The sequence below is a fragment of the Vulpes vulpes genome, chromosome 10 (assembly GCF_048418805.1).
Source record: "Vulpes vulpes isolate BD-2025 chromosome 10, VulVul3, whole genome shotgun sequence".
NCBI lineage: Eukaryota > Metazoa > Chordata > Mammalia > Carnivora > Canidae > Vulpes > Vulpes vulpes.
This window is the reverse complement of record NC_132789.1, coordinates 9,103,554-9,118,558: the sequence shown is the minus strand read 5'-3', so window position 1 is coordinate 9,118,558 and position 15,005 is coordinate 9,103,554. Positions and strand designations below refer to the sequence as shown.

At 52.5% G+C, this 15,005-nt stretch overlaps 1 protein-coding gene across 14 annotated transcripts in view; it reads right to left on the bottom strand.

The window, feature by feature from the left end:
- The window catches only part of CUX2 (cut like homeobox 2), a 264,124-nt gene that overhangs the window by 11,434 nt on the left and 237,685 nt on the right, over window positions 1-15,005 (bottom strand). For all 14 annotated transcript variants that reach the window (XM_072722846.1, XM_072722847.1, XM_072722856.1 and 11 more), the window contains 8 exons: window positions 14,526-14,717; window positions 14,366-14,424; window positions 13,815-13,863; window positions 13,637-13,736; window positions 11,894-12,565; window positions 10,998-11,099; window positions 6,642-7,429; window positions 5,771-5,930 (listed from right to left, as the gene is read on the bottom strand). In XM_072722846.1, coding sequence (XP_072578947.1) covers window positions 5,771-5,930; window positions 6,642-7,429; window positions 10,998-11,099; window positions 11,894-12,565; window positions 13,637-13,736; window positions 13,815-13,863; window positions 14,366-14,424; window positions 14,526-14,717 — 2,122 coding nt within the window. The remainder of the gene's footprint in view (window positions 1-5,770; window positions 5,931-6,641; window positions 7,430-10,997; window positions 11,100-11,893; window positions 12,566-13,636; window positions 13,737-13,814; window positions 13,864-14,365; window positions 14,425-14,525; window positions 14,718-15,005) is intronic.

Here is a 15,005-nt window from a genome sequence, read left to right as displayed (position 1 = left end):
AACAAAATGGTAATTATGTGAGGTGAAGGATGTATTAATCAGTCTTGTTGTGGTAAACATTTTGCAGTATATAAGCATATCAAATCCTCACATTGTATGCTCTAAACTTATACGACGTTAGTATGTCAAATGTATCTCAATAAAGCTGTAAAAAGAAAAATATGTCCATTCTACACTGGCATGTTTATTTATTTATTTTTTTTAAAAATAATTTTTATTTATTTATGATAGTCACACAGAGAGATAGAGAGAGGCAGAGAGAGAAGCAGGCTCCATGCACGGGGAGCCCGACGTGGGATTCGATCCCAGGTCTTCAGGATCGCGCTCTGGGCCAAAGGCAGGCACTAAACCGCTATGCCACCCAGGGATCCCTACACTGGCATATTTAAAAAGTGAGTTTATAAGCCACAGTTTTCCTTTGTCAAAAGCCATTTGGGGGCAGCCCGGGTGGCTCAGCGATTTAGCGCCACCTTCAGCCCAGGGTGTGTTCCTGGAGGTCTGGGATCAAGTCCCGCATCCAGCTCCCTGCATGGAGCCTGCTTCTGCCTGTGTCTGTGCCTCTCTCTCTCCCCGTGTGTCTCTCATGAATAAATAAATAAAATCTTAAAAAAAAAAAAAGCCATTTGGAAGACATGTTGGGTAGGACGACCTCGCCAAACCCCTAGTCCCTGAATCTGTTAAATGGGGCCACAGAGCTTGTAGCACCATGCCTGCACCAACCCTCTTCAGTGCTATCAAGAGGACTCCATGAGATAAAGAAGGTCACCTCCTGAGGAGTCAGCCATCCACTGGGGTTTCCAGCATGAACTAAGCCTCTCCACTATGCCAGGAGGTGCGATCATGGTGGAGGACTGAAGAATCCCAGTGCTGGTCCGCAAGGTACCTTCCAGCAAATTAGAAACAATACCTCTTCTTTAAGACGTTTGGCTGCTGCCTGCTGGAAATTTAAGTATAAAAATATGATGTATGTATGATGGCTAGGAAGTGAAAAGAGCCCCACAACCATCTTCTGTGGCTTTGATTCCAGAAAGGACATCCTGAGCTTCTGCTCTGGATGGGTGCTCCAGAACCTTAAATGGCTTCTTATTGACCCTTGCACAAGAAATGTGCCCTCCTGTCCCAGTGTTTAAGGCTCTGGACTCTCTTGTAAGAGTCAACCCCACAGACTTGGAGCTACTTTGACAGCTCTAATCACCAATCCCCCACCCCCCCCCAAAAAAACCCTCCATGGCTCTTCTAAGCCCCTTATGAACGCCTTATGCATCCTTTGAGACCTAGTCCCAAATGTCCCTTCCCAGAGATGCAGCTTTAAGGTGTAACAGCACCCTGACTACACTGTTACACTTCACTATCATTTCTCTGTCAGATCTCACCCTTACTAGATGATGACAATGATAATGATGATGATAATAATTAATAAAGCTTCCTTTTATTGTGTACTTGTTACATGCCCAGCATAGTGTTATGTGACCTCAAGTGACCTTCACAACATCTCTAGGAGGTAGCTACCATGTCATCCCATTTTATAGAGGAGGAAACTGAGGCTCAGAGCTGTTAGGCAGTGTGTCCAAGGTGTCACAGGGACTAGTGGCAAGCTGAGGTCTGCTTATATCTCACATTGTCCTCTCATCCACCACAAGCCCCTGCAAGGCCGGGACAACACATTCGTCATTGGTGGGTTCTAGAGCTTGGAGAGGAAGGAGGTACTGGGCAGAAGACTGTTGAGTGAATAAATTTTGGTCAGGATCACTGTGTACCTTTGCAAGGTGCAAAGTGAAGCCTTAAAGTTCTGAGTAGTGGCATCATGGTGCTGTGGGGCTGGCAGCCCACATCTGGCATGAAGTCACTGCTATTCCTTGTTGCCCCTAAACTGGGCTGATCCTGGTTATCCACGTGGCATCCATGTGATGCTGGAGCTGACACGTCTCCCCATCACTGTCACCAACAGACACACAATGCTGGTGGGGAAGGGCCAGCCTGGGAATGCAAGAGACTGTTTTGAGAGTCCATCCATCACTGGCACGGAAGAGGAGCATCTCCTTCCTAGGGCCAGATTTCCAAATAGAGAGCGAGCAGGATGAGGAGATGGAGGGAAAACCTAGAAGATGACTCTGAAATCAGAAGCCTCTAGGCAGAATGCTGGCCTTTTCTGACAACTCAGACTTTGAGAACCACTTCTTTTTCTTTTTAAAGATCTTATTTATTCATGAGACACACACACACACACACACACACACACACAGACACACACACAGAGAGAGAGAGAGAGAGAGAGAGAGAGAGAGAGAGAGAGAGGCAGAGACACAGGCAGAGGGAGAAGCAGACTCCCTGCAAGGAGTCCGATGCGGGACTCAATCCCGGATCCCAGATCAGGCCCTGAGCCAAAGGCAGACGCTCAACCTCTGAGCCACCCGGGCGTCCTCCGAGGACTACTTCTGACAAAACTATTGGAAGATTCACAAATTAACTCTATCAGGAGGAACACTCTAATTATAAAGGAGGTTGGACATGAATAGTCAGGTTGGCTGGGGCTTGAGCAAGGGCATAGGGCAGGGATATTGGTGGGGCAGAGCGGGGAGAGCAGGGCAACCAACTGGTCTGTCTGCCCAGGACTCTGCTGGTTGTAGCTTAGAAAGTCCCATGTCCTGGGCAAAAAGAACAGCTAGTCATGACGGAGACAGCAAGGGAGACATGGAAGGAGAGAGATGGAATGACAGAGGAACACAGAGTAGAGCCAGGCACAGAGTGGGAGAGAGGGGCAGGGAAAAAAGGAGATGGGGGGAGAGGGAATGGGACAGACCAGTAAGAAAGGCAGCCAGAAAGACAAGGGAGGGAGAGAGAAAAGACAGTGACAATGGTGGGGGAGACTCGAGGGAAGTCAGAGACCACGTGGGGGGAGCCAGAAAATTCTGAGGATCGAGCCTCAGACACAAGTGGCTGCAGTACCCATGTGACTACTGGGGGCAGTGCTGAAGAGTCGGTTATTCGAACCATCCCCTGATGGCAGGTGGGCGGGAGGCCACGCTTTGGAAGTCTCCCCTGGCATCCAGCTCGTCCCCAATCCCCCAGGCCATGGACAAAACGGGGGCTGGAACAGGTCCATACTCAATCCCACGGCCACACTATGTGGGACTTTGGGCAATGGATCCCTCTCCTGCTAGGCTGAGGACAGGTGGTGGCTGTGGGGGTCTTGGTTGGATCAGCCACCCTCCACTCAAGCCAGCAGCCACTGCGCACATCTCTGCCTCCATGAACATTGGCCCTGGCCTCCTGGTCTGAAGGGAGGCCGGGGGCGGGGGGCAGGGAACAAAGTGTCCATGTTCACTGGACCTCATTCCCTTCCTAATCTGTGAAGGATCCTTCCTCCTAGCCTTTGCTTGTGCTGTTTCTTCCACCAGGCACACAGCTCTTGATGGTTTTTGCCTAACTCTATCCCTACACAACAAAGACACTGTAAAAAATCCAAACAACTGGACACTGGGGAAATGCAAATCAGAACTGCAAGGAGATGCCAATTCACACCTACTGGGATGGGGACGGTCAATGGCGGAGAATAGCAGGTGTTGGGGAGGATGTAAAGAAATAGGAACCCCTCCCCCCCCTTACTGCCCAGGATGTAGAATGGTGCAGTCACTATGGAAAACAGTTTGGAAGTTCCTTAGTAAGTTAAACATAATTATCATCTCACCCAGCAATTCTACCCTGAGGTATATATCAAAGGAATCAAAAACAGGTGTTCGGAAACACGTATGAGTGTTCACTGCAGCATTATCCACAATAGCCAAAAGGTGGTCTATCCACACAAGGAAATATTATTTGGCCACAAAAAGGAATGAAATACTGAGACATGAGCTACAACATGGATGAGACTTGCAAACATGATGCTCAGTGAAAGAAGCCAGACTCAAAAGGCCACATATTGTAGGATTCCATTGATAGAAAATGTTCAGAAGAGGCAAATCCATACAGACAGGTAGCAGGTTGGTGGTCACAGGGCCTGGGGCAGGGCAGGGGCGGGGAGTGGGCATGACTGATTAATGAATACAGGTTCCTTTTGGGGTGATGAGAATGTTCTGGAACTGGAGAGAGGTGGGGGTTGCACAAAGTTGTGAATATACTGGGGCACCTGGATGGCTCAGTGGTTGAGCGTCTGCCTTTGCCTCAGGCCGTGATCCAGGGATCTTGGGATGGAGTTCCATACTGGGATCCCATCAGGGAGCCTGCTCCTCCCTCTGCCTAGGTCTCTGTCTCTCTCTGTGTCTCTCATGAATAAATAAATAAAATCTTAAAAAGAAAAAAGTTGTGAATGTATTAAATGCCACTGAATTGTACACTTTAAAAGTGGTTCAAATGGTAAATTTTATGTAGTGTAAATTTTACCACCATAAAAGAATTAATTACAATATGATACAACACAAGGATGGGAACTCTTTCACAGGTACGGGCTCTGGGGTAGGCACTCCTATGAGCCCTAATGGCTAAAAACCTTGCGTCCTGGCTCTGCCACTAACTGGACGGTGACCTTGGGCAAATCACTGCACTTCTCAGACTCTTGATTTCTTCTGTGAAGTGGGAATGACAGAGTCCCTCCAGTCCAGACTGATGTGAGGATTAAAGAGGAAGATACTGCAAGTGCTCACTCAGCCTTGTCTGTGACAAATGGCAGCTGTCATTAGAATGGTTACATTAGTCCTTAAAACAGCCTGATGGAGAAGAGTTTCTCAATTAAATTTTTTAATTATAAAATAATACACAGTATAGAAATATACTGAAAAGGAAACACAAATTCTCCTTCCCTTCCTCAGGTCCATGCCCTTAATAGATGTTAACACTCCCTTATTTGCTTCAAATCTCTGTTTGTTTTAAAGACAAAGATAGAGACAGCCAGAGTGTCCCCTCCCAGTCTCTTCCTGGTCCCTTCCCCCAGGGAACCCCCCTCTTCCCAGGGCGGTGAGTGGTGGCTCTTTTTGACCTTTTTTTTTTTTTTTTTCCCAAACAAAGCTCAATGCCCAACATGGGGCTTGAGCTCATGACCCTGAGATCAACAGTCTCATGCTCCACCAATTGAGCTAGCCGAGTGCCTCTCTTTTTGACATTTTAATGCTCAGGCCTGTAGCCAGTGCTACAACAATGTGCTGCCTTGTCTTATGGGCATGAACTTCTAAAATAAACACCGTCACCTGGGATGCTTTTGTTGTCTGGCATTATGTTTCTGGCAGTATTCTTGATACCTGCACTTCACCCAGAATCCGACTGACCTGCCCACTGGTCTTTGTTGGGTCGGGGTGGGGGTGGGGGGAGCTTGGGCTTCCTAGAGTCCCTCCCCTGACTCTATCTGTCCACCTTTGTTCTGTGACTCTGGACAACTCTCTGAGCCTCAGTTTCCTCACTCAGGCAAGGTTCTGACCCCACCCTGCCTGTGCATCGTTAATGGATGGATAAAGGCCCAGATCTCTGGGCCAAGGACTCTGAGGCTGCATGGAGCCGGATCGCAGGGAAGACGAGATCAATCAGCGATTCCGGTGAGGAGAGGTGAGGGGATCAGGGGGTGTGGCTCTGCTTGCAAAGTATTTTCTCCACTTGCTCTAGGCCCTCTGGCACCATCTAGAGGTTAAAACCACCAACAGAGGGCATCCTGCTAGTTGAAGGATGAAAGGTGGGGCAGGGAGACCATCTAGGAGCACACTGCAGTCTTCCAGAGAGAAATAACGGCAGCTGGGAACGGCAGTTCTGGGGGCTGGCAGCACCAGAGGGCCCCAACCACACTCACCCTGGGAGGCGCTGGGCTGCTGGCTGATGGCCTGGCCGAGCTGGTCTGAGAGCCACAGCTGCATGCGGATGAAGGGCTCTCGCCCCTTCTGCGTCAGCTTGCTCCACGGCTTCGGCCGGGACAGCATGTCGCTCACACTGCCCTGTGACAGGCCCAGCACCTGGGGATGGGCGGAGCAGGAAGGGTAGGGAGGTAGGCTCCTGGGACACTGGCCATCCCTTCCCTCCCTCTCCACAAGACCCTTCGGGACCACTGTTCACTCTGATTCTCTGGGAGACCAGGGCTGCCCAGGTGCCTGCTGTGTGCCTGTGTTATGCCCACCGTCGGCAGTACCCCTCCAGATATCCCTACATGCAAGAATCCTTCCTGACTTTAAGACCCCTCAAGTGCCCCCTCCTCCAGGAAGTCTTCCTGTGTCTTCCACTTAGGTCACTCTTATCCTCAGCTCACCCAACCCTCTGCCTGCTCCTATGCTATGGGTAGAGTTGCTGTTAAAAACTACTTAATCACTGGAACTGCAGGGCACCACTGGCTGGGCTGAGCCTTATCCCTTTCATGGCTGGGCGACTGGGAGGAATGGAGGGTTCTGTCGGGAAGGTGAGTGTTCACTGCTTGAACAACCAAAGGACTGAATGCCAGCCCTGCCCATGGCTCCTTTCCCACAGGATGCAGGGCAGGTAGTTGCAGGAAAAAGGATTTGGGGTCATGCAGACCTGGGTCTGAATCCTGCTTTTACCTTGTTCCTGTTCATACACACAACCCTGTTTCCAAACCATAAATACTGGGGGCTGGGTCCTCACGTGGTCTCCCCCCAGGTCCCATGGGCCCCATGGCACCTGAGCTTCTTGGGAGTGGGCCCTACTATCTTCACCTTCTCCCCAAAGATCCTCTGGCAGATTCCATTCTTGGCTAGCTTCTCCTTGACCTGGCGTGTCAGCTCCAGGGTGTCCACTTCCCGGTACATGTAAAGCTCATACTGTTCGGGGGTCAGGGGTGGCACGGTGGGCTTCAGTGTGCGGGGCACATATGCTGGGTAGTAGGCCAGCCGCCCGCCGCTGCCTGCCTCGGGGATGCCCCCTTCAGACTTCAGCTCACCCACCCTGGAGGGCTCCTCCTCGCCCCCTGCTGCTTCGTCCTCAGGGGCTGTGGGGGCCTCATCCCCACGGGGCCAGGCCCTCCCATTGGGCTGTCCAGAGTAGCTGGAGGAGGAAGAGGAGAGGGAGGGTGAGACGGAGGCATAGGGGCGGCTGAGCAGGCCACGGTCTGAGGCCCAGTGGTGGTCGAAGTAGCCGGCATCTCCGATCTCCGATTTGACCTTCCGGATGATGCTCTGCACAAAGGCTGCAGGGGACAGGACTGTGAGGGACGTCTGTGTGGCGCTGCTGCTGGTTCCCCCGCCACCACCACCGCTGCTGTCCTCCTGCTTGACGTAGGCTGGGGCCCCATTCTGGCTCACAGCAGCCAGCGAGGGCCGCTCTGGGGGTGAGGGAGGCACCGAGCGGCCCCGGGGGCCTGCCTCCATCTCCAGCAGGGCCTGCTGTTGTGCCTGCATCTCACGGCGTGCTTGCTCCAGAATGTTCTTGATGGCATCTTCTGAGGTGCTGGCGGGGGCTGTGCCATTGGTGATGCTGAGAGGGGCTGTGGAGTTCTTGGACTCACCTGTTGGGAAGGTGATAGGGTGGCCAGAGGCCCAGAGTCAGGGCATGGTTTGAAGGGCAAAGATGTACACAGCATCACTAATAAGCACACTTTGGAGATACTGTGAAGATATCACAATAAAGCCAGTTAAATGAATTTAATCTCTCTCCCAAAGGCAACCATATGAAATATTCTCATGTATCTCCTCCTGGTCTGCTTTCTAACTTCATGATGGGGTGATCATACTTGATGTGGGAGTGTAGCCTGGTTCATCCACTCATCAACATGAATATTTTTCCTCATGATTAAAAGTTCCATCTTTCATGGTTGCCTATGCCATTGAAGGGATATTCTCTGCTTTATTTTACTTGATCCCCCACTGTTGAACACTTAGGTTATTTCTAGTTTATCACTGTTGTGAACAGCAATAAAGGAATAGCTTGTATGTAAGTCTTTGTCCCCATCCTGGATATTTCCTTCAATTCTGAGGGCAGACCTCTCGAGTTAGCCACCAGTCATGTTCATTTCCACCCTGGGGGACTGCTAGTTGCTCTCTGCTTAGCATTCACTCTTGTCAGGGGCACAGAGCAATAACCCAGGCATTTTTTCTTTTGCTACCTCTTCATAGACCCCTGGCTGGCCCACTCTGCTGTGATGTTGCCTATCTATCATCTATCTATCTATCTATCTATCTATCTATCTATCTATCTATCATCTATCTATCCAGATTATTTTAAGAGAGAGAGAGAGAGAGAGAGAGAAAGAAAGGGGGGGGGGAGAGAGAGAGCGAGCGAGCGCCTGTGCACGGTCAGGAGGGGCAGAGGAAGAGGAAGAGAAGTATAAGCAGGCTCCTTGCCTAGCACAAAGCCTGACTTGGGGCTTGATTTCACTACCTTGAGATCATGACCTGAGCCAAAATCAAGTCAGACACTTAACTGATTGAGCCACCAAGGCACCCCTGATATTGCTTTTTTAATTTTTCTGCTATCTTGTTTTTGACCACAGCCCCACTACTGTGGGAGAGCACTGTGCAAGGAGTTGGAGACCTGGGTTCTCCCTTGGTTTCTGTGTAACTGTGAGCATGTCTCCCCCTCTCTGCTCTCAACTGTCCTGTTCATTTAGTGGGAGAGTTTAATAGGTCTGTTTCTCATGGTTCTTTTTACTCCAATATCACGTCTCATCCACAGTATGTCCAACACTTAGTAGATCCTTACCCAAAGTTTACTGAATGATTGCCTCTCTTGCTACAGAAGATTAACAAGAAAGAAATTAAGGTGTACACAATAGGGCCTCAGTGGATTATTTGGGTGAGGCAGTGTAGGCTCCTTGCAAGGTGAGCTGCTTCTGCCCCTCCCAGGGATGGCGCAGGAGGGAGGGCCCTTGGGAAACGTTTGGCTCCCAGCACCAATCAGAGGCTTGGGAATCGGGACATTTGCTCTGAGTTGCCACCAGGAGGCAGCAGATACCACAAAGTCAGGGTGTGGAAGCCAGCATCAGGTTCAAAGTCAGCAAGTCTGTGAAGCTGCACTGTGGTGGGTACAGGGATGTGACTAGGTCCTTGGCTGCAAAAAGTCCTCAGACTGGTAGGAGGGACAGACGTATCAGCAGAGGCATTGGTAACATGAACAAATATAACAACAGGGACAAAAATAATGATGATGTTAACCATAATGATAGCTCAATTTTCAGGGGCATCTTCTACATGCTAAGCCCCCAGGCTTGTCAGGCCTGATTTCATTTGATCTTCACACAACCTTAAGAAAGGAGTATTGATATTGTGCCTATTTTAAATATGAGAAAATGGAGGCACAGAGAAGCTATGTAACTTGCCCAATGTCACAAAGCTAATAAATGGCAGAGCCAAAATTTACAGCTAGGCCACTCTGGTTCCAATGCACCAAGCAATGTAGGTGATTATGGGGAATCCAAGGAGGGTTAGCATCTAATCCATCTGGATGAGGGTGGGGGGCTTTCTAGATGAGGTGACTTCCGACTTGTTTAGTATGAGCAGTAGGCCCGGGGTGAGGATGGCATCAGGGGCACTGGGAACAGCATGAGAATGGACATGGCTATAAGCAGTTCACTCGAGAAGCCTGTAGGCCTTCTTGAGGAGTTGGGATTTTTATCTTGAGGGCAATGGGAGCTGTGGAAGGATTCTGAGTACTGACATGACCATATGTGTGCTCTAATAAGAGTCCTCCGGCCTGGGTGGGGAATGGGCTGTAGTGGGACCTAGAATGTCAGTGGCAAGGCCAGTAAAGAGGCTGATGCAACAGTCCTAGCAAGTGATGATGACGGCAGTCAAGGATAGCCTCTTGTGCCACCTGGGCATCTGGCACCATCTGACAGGTTCCCAGCCCTGAGTTGGTAGGTTTGGGGAGGGACTGAGGGGCAGGGGAAGGCAGTGAGTTCCACTTCAGACACGTTGAGTCTGAGATGCCAGTAGGAGACCCTGAGGACATGTCTAGCCAGTGGTTTGCTTAGGGCTCTGGAATTCTGGAGAGAAGTGTGGCCTGGAGAGGAGTGTTTTGGGCGTTGATGGAACTTCCAGGAGTGGACTAACTCATTTAGGGAAGGGTAGGAAAGTCCAAGGGCCTGGGGGAACCCTTTGTTTGATGGGCTGAGGAAAAAAGTACACTATGGTTGGCTAAATAAGGGTTTCCCAACCGTCTCCACATCCTTAGGCCAGGAGTAGGTTACTTCGCATGGCAAAGAGGACTCTGCAGATGTGATTAAGTTAAGGATCTTGAGATGACAGACAATCCTGGGTTATGTGGGTGGGCCCCACATCATCACAAGGCTGATGAGAGGAATACAGGAGGATCACAGACAAGTGAGGAAGCTCTAGTGATGTTGGCCCTGAGGCAGGGAATGTGGGTGCCTCTAGAGGCTGGGAAAGGTAAGGAAAGGGACTCTGGTCTGGAGCCTCCAGAAGGAACGCAGCCCCCACTGACACCTGGCCTCTAGCCCAGTGAGGCTACTGCGGACCTGTGACTCTCAGAACTGTAAGATAATGAATTTGTGTTGCTTTTAGCCACTGAGCTTGTGGCTGAACAGCAGCACTACGAGGCTAATGCAGGGCCCCTGGCAAAGTGTAGAAGGTAGAGTCTGGGGATAGGAGGAAGCCAGAAGAACAGGGTCTCCTTGGAAACTATAAGTGGAAGTGCAGGAAGGAGGGTGAGGCTTAGGCCTCTATGCGTGACAGAGTTCCTGTGTGATTACTGATCCCTGCGTCTCCTCAAAGTCGAAGATATCCAGACAATCCAGACCAGGGCTGCAGCAGTATAGCTGGGCTGTCCCACATGGCTGTCACTTGTCACCATGCAATGTGGCTGGTGAGGCTGAAAACCTGAAGCTGTTATTTTATTTAGCTTTAAGTAATTTGAGTAGACAGTCACACATGGCTGTGGCTCCTATGCTAACAGGGATCTGGTGCTTCCCAGGCTTCACTTGGTTGCAGGTTGGTTGGCAAAGAGGTTCTGACCTGCTTGAAATCCCTGCTGTGGTAGACAAAGGCAGATGAAGGCTCATCTTCTGCTCAGGCAAGGTCCCGGAGGCCTCAGGCCTTGCCTGCTGCAGTGACACTCACCCCCCTTCTGGGACTCGATCTCCTTCTTGGCCTGTTCCAGGATGCTCTTGATGGCGTCATCTGAGCCTGTCTCTGGTGTGCGGATTCTTGGGGTGATACTGCCTGGGGAGGCAAGGGGGCATTTGTTGTGGGGGCCTGCATGCTGGGGGGTCAGTCCCTGGAGCTGGGTAGGGTGAAGGGCTGGTCCCCTCCTCCCTCAGGGGCTCCAGGGCCAGGGCCAGGAGAGTGAGGGCCAGACCACCACTTAGCCAGTCTGTGTGACAAAGTGGATCTACAAATGATTCTGGCTTGAACCAATAATAACAATACAATGGTTCTAACAATGATGGCCGCCACCACAGCTAACGGTTCTCAAGCAGTTACTACGTTCCAGGGGCCATGCTGAGTGATTTATACTCATTTAACTCTCACAGGAGGCTGACAGATGGGGATAGATGGGAAAACTGAGACACAGAAACTGAAGTCAGTTGCTCCAGGTCACCCACTGAGTGAATGGCAGAGCTGGAACTCAAATTCAGGTGTGTTTGTGAGGTCAAAGCTTGGGCCATTCATAAGGGATCCCCTAGAAAATCAAGTCTGGCAAGGTTGGCAGGAACCAGGCCATTTCACAGAAGGGTGGACTGAGGTTTGGAGGTCCTCAGGAAGCACCTGCCTGCCAGGGTGGCCCCTGGGCACAGGCTTTTCCCAGAATGATTGGCCTGAGCTGTCCCATTAGGGCCAGGTATGGAGCAACGGGTAGCCGCGGGCCCCAGGAAGGAGGGAACAAGGATATATTTCCTTGTTTTACAGAAGGGAAAACCGAAGCACAGGGAGGCAAAGTCACTTGCCCCAGGTGACACAGCTGTGAGGTGGCAGTGTCTGGCTCTGACCTCCTGCACCTTGGGATGGGCCCTCACCTCGCTGCCGCACCTGGATGGTCCTTAGGGCCAGCACGTTCTGCTCATCCGACAGGAACTGCTTCATCTTGATGAAGGGCTCCTTGCCCTTCACTGTGAGCTTGCGCCAGGGCTTGGGCCGGGCCAGGATCTCACTGACTGAGCCCTGGGACAGCCCCAGCACATAGTGGCCAAACACCCGCTGCCCGATGTTATGTTTGAGCAGCTGCTCCTTCACCTGGAACGCAATCTCTGCCGTGTCCAGCTGCTCCTCCTCGGCTCCGGCCCCCGTCCCGGCTGTGCTGCTCCCGCCCCCCTCCACTGGCTCTGGGGCCCCCGGTGGCTCAGGGCCAGGAGCTGGGGTGGCAGGGGCTGTGGGGGGCTTGGTGCCGTAGAAGGCCGGGGGGAACACCAGCAGGCCTGTCTCTCCCTTGAAGGTGGCGGGGGGCATCATGTGCTTGGACAGCAGTGCGTCCCCTGCCAATCTGTCCCCAGAAGCCAAGCTGGGGAAGGGGGACAGTGAAAAAGTCCTTGGGCCATCGGGGCCCAGTCCAGGGCCCAAAAGAGGCTGCCCAGGGCTGGGGGACAGGGGGTCTTCGGGCCCTGGTGGTGGCGGAAGCTGCGGAGGGGATGGGTAGGACTGCTCCGTGCCCAGAGAGTCCTTGATGGAATCGTCCTCCGAAGGGTCCTCCTCTAGAATGTTGAGAGACAGACAGATGGAAGAAGAGAGGAGAGAAAGAAGCAGATGTGACGGGGAGAGAAAGAAATATCAGAGAAACAGAGATAGGGAGACAGAGAGGCAGAGACAGAATGAGAGGCAGAAAGAGACAGAGGGATGAAGAGACAGAAGGGGGGAGGCAGAGAGATGGGGAGAGACAGAAGACACACACATGGAGAGAAATTCAGGAACGGAAAGGGGGAGGAGAGGGCAGGGGGTACAGGGAGAGAGGTGCTACGGGTGCCCCATGGCACAAAGACCTTCCCTTCTAATTCACAAACCCCTACCAGGGCAGGCCTGGCCCACACGCCAGCTCCAGGGAGCCCTCCCTCCTATGGTGAGAACAGCCACTGAGCCCCTGTTATGTGCCAGTGCCTGGCCCCAGGGTGGGGAGTTTGGACCGACGCCAACTGCAGCAGGATGCTCACTCCTGGCCCCTTGCTCACCTTGCCACTCTCCTCTTCCCCCATGCCCTGCCTGTTTGCATTCCCCATGTGAACAGCACCCACAAAGTGGATTCATTATTTCCCTACTTTACAGATGAGGAAACAGAGGCAGCACAGAAAGTATGTGCTGGGGCCACACAGCTATAAGGTCATGGAGCCATTGTGTGGGGAGGAGGGCTGAGCCACTGAGAACGTGATCTGGGGCGAGAGCACGGTCTGCAGGTCATTACCAGCAGTCCTGCTATGCGGGGGGGGGGGGGGGGGGGGACAGTGTGAATGCCCTCCTTGTGTCCTGTCACCTCTTCTGATGCTCACCAGGGCTTGGGGATGAGTGGAGCCTTTTGGGGAGGAGGGGTGGTCTTAGGAGGGCCTGAGTGAGCCGTGTGGGCTAGGTATGTATGAACACTGCCAGTTGGCCTAGCTATGGAGAGCACCCAGCTCGGGGCCACTACACAGCAGCTGCTCAATAAGTGTGTACCCCTTTTCTGCATCTCTCCTACCCACATGGGAGGCAGTGGTCTGCAGGCATAAAGAAGGCCAGAGGCCCATGGGCAGGCCCATCCCCATCCCTCGGCCCCAGGAGCATCCCATCTTCCCTACCAGGGCTGGGCAGGAGGCCAGGCTTCTCCAGAAGGAATTTCTGCGCGGGGAAGAAGGTCTCCTTTGCCATGAGCAGTGTGTCTTCAGGCTTGGCCATGCCCTGAGGAGACAAAAAGCGGGGCTGAGAGGGCTCCCAAGGGCACCCTGCACTGTGGGACACAGTGGCGGGGACACTCACCTGGGGGAGGCTGCAGGTGCTGGAGGCCAACTTCATGGCTTTCAAGATGCTGCCAGAGAAAGTGGAGAGAGTTGGAGGCCAGCCAAACTCCCAGGGCTTGGGGAGAGGTATTGAGAGTACTCCCTCTAGCTCCTCGTCCCTGACTGGGAACAACTGGCCACCCATGGACCCTACAGAACACTGGACTCAGTACAACAACAGCCCTCAATGAGCAGGCCAGTGAGCTGGTTTCAGTGACACCGGGGGGTGCTGTGTTCAGCAATCCCCACACTGGCTGGCCTGAGCTAATCTGATGAGAGCACCACCCCTCGCCAGTTCCCACACGGACCCCGAGCCGCCCTGCACGTTCTCCTCTAGGTGGCTCTGAGTGGCAAAGGACCAAGCGTGCTTAAATTCTCATACTGAAGTTGCCATGAAGGAGAGACAAGGGGACAAAGGAGACAAAGTGGGGTGCAGTGGGAGGGGGAAGATCATGAACTTTGTCCAGGGCCCCTCCTCGCCCTTGCCAAGGAAGAAGGCTGGGGGTTGTGGAGCCCCGCTCTGCATGGTACCTCAGCTCTGTTTTAATCTCTTCGTAGTCAGACTGTGCCTGGAGCTTCTCTTCCAGCTTCTAGAGGAGAAGACAAAGATGGGTTTAGGCTGGTCCATACTCTTCTGCGTGGGGATGCCCCTTCTGTCTCCTGTCCGTAAACCTCCTCTCCCAAGACCTACTTCTATGGCCTCAGACTTGGCCGTGAGTTGTCGCTCTAGGTCTGCGATCTGGTTGGCGGATGTCTCCTCTAGCTCCTGCAGAGAGTTCTGGAGGTGCTGTACATCCTTCAGTAGCCGCAGGATCTCCCGATCCTTGGAGGCTAGGGCAGCTTCAAGCCGGGGGCCCGAGCACAGTGCGAAGTTCACCTTATCCTGAGGACAAAGTGGGGCTTTGAGGGACTAAGAGGTGTGGGGCAGGGGGCTGTAGGGCTGGCTTCCCCACCCCTGAATCCCAAAGTGGGAAATCCATCGGTGGCACAAACTGCCCCCACCCTGTGTTGGGCTCCCCAGAGTAACTCAGCAGCTCCTTATAGACTCTGGCTTTCCTCCTATCTCTGGGCCTTTGCTTGGGCCAGTCCTACCAGCATGGATGCCTTCCCTCTGGTATTAAAACCGAGGGGGAGTGGGCAGGGAAGGTTTCCTGGAGGAAGATGTGTCTAA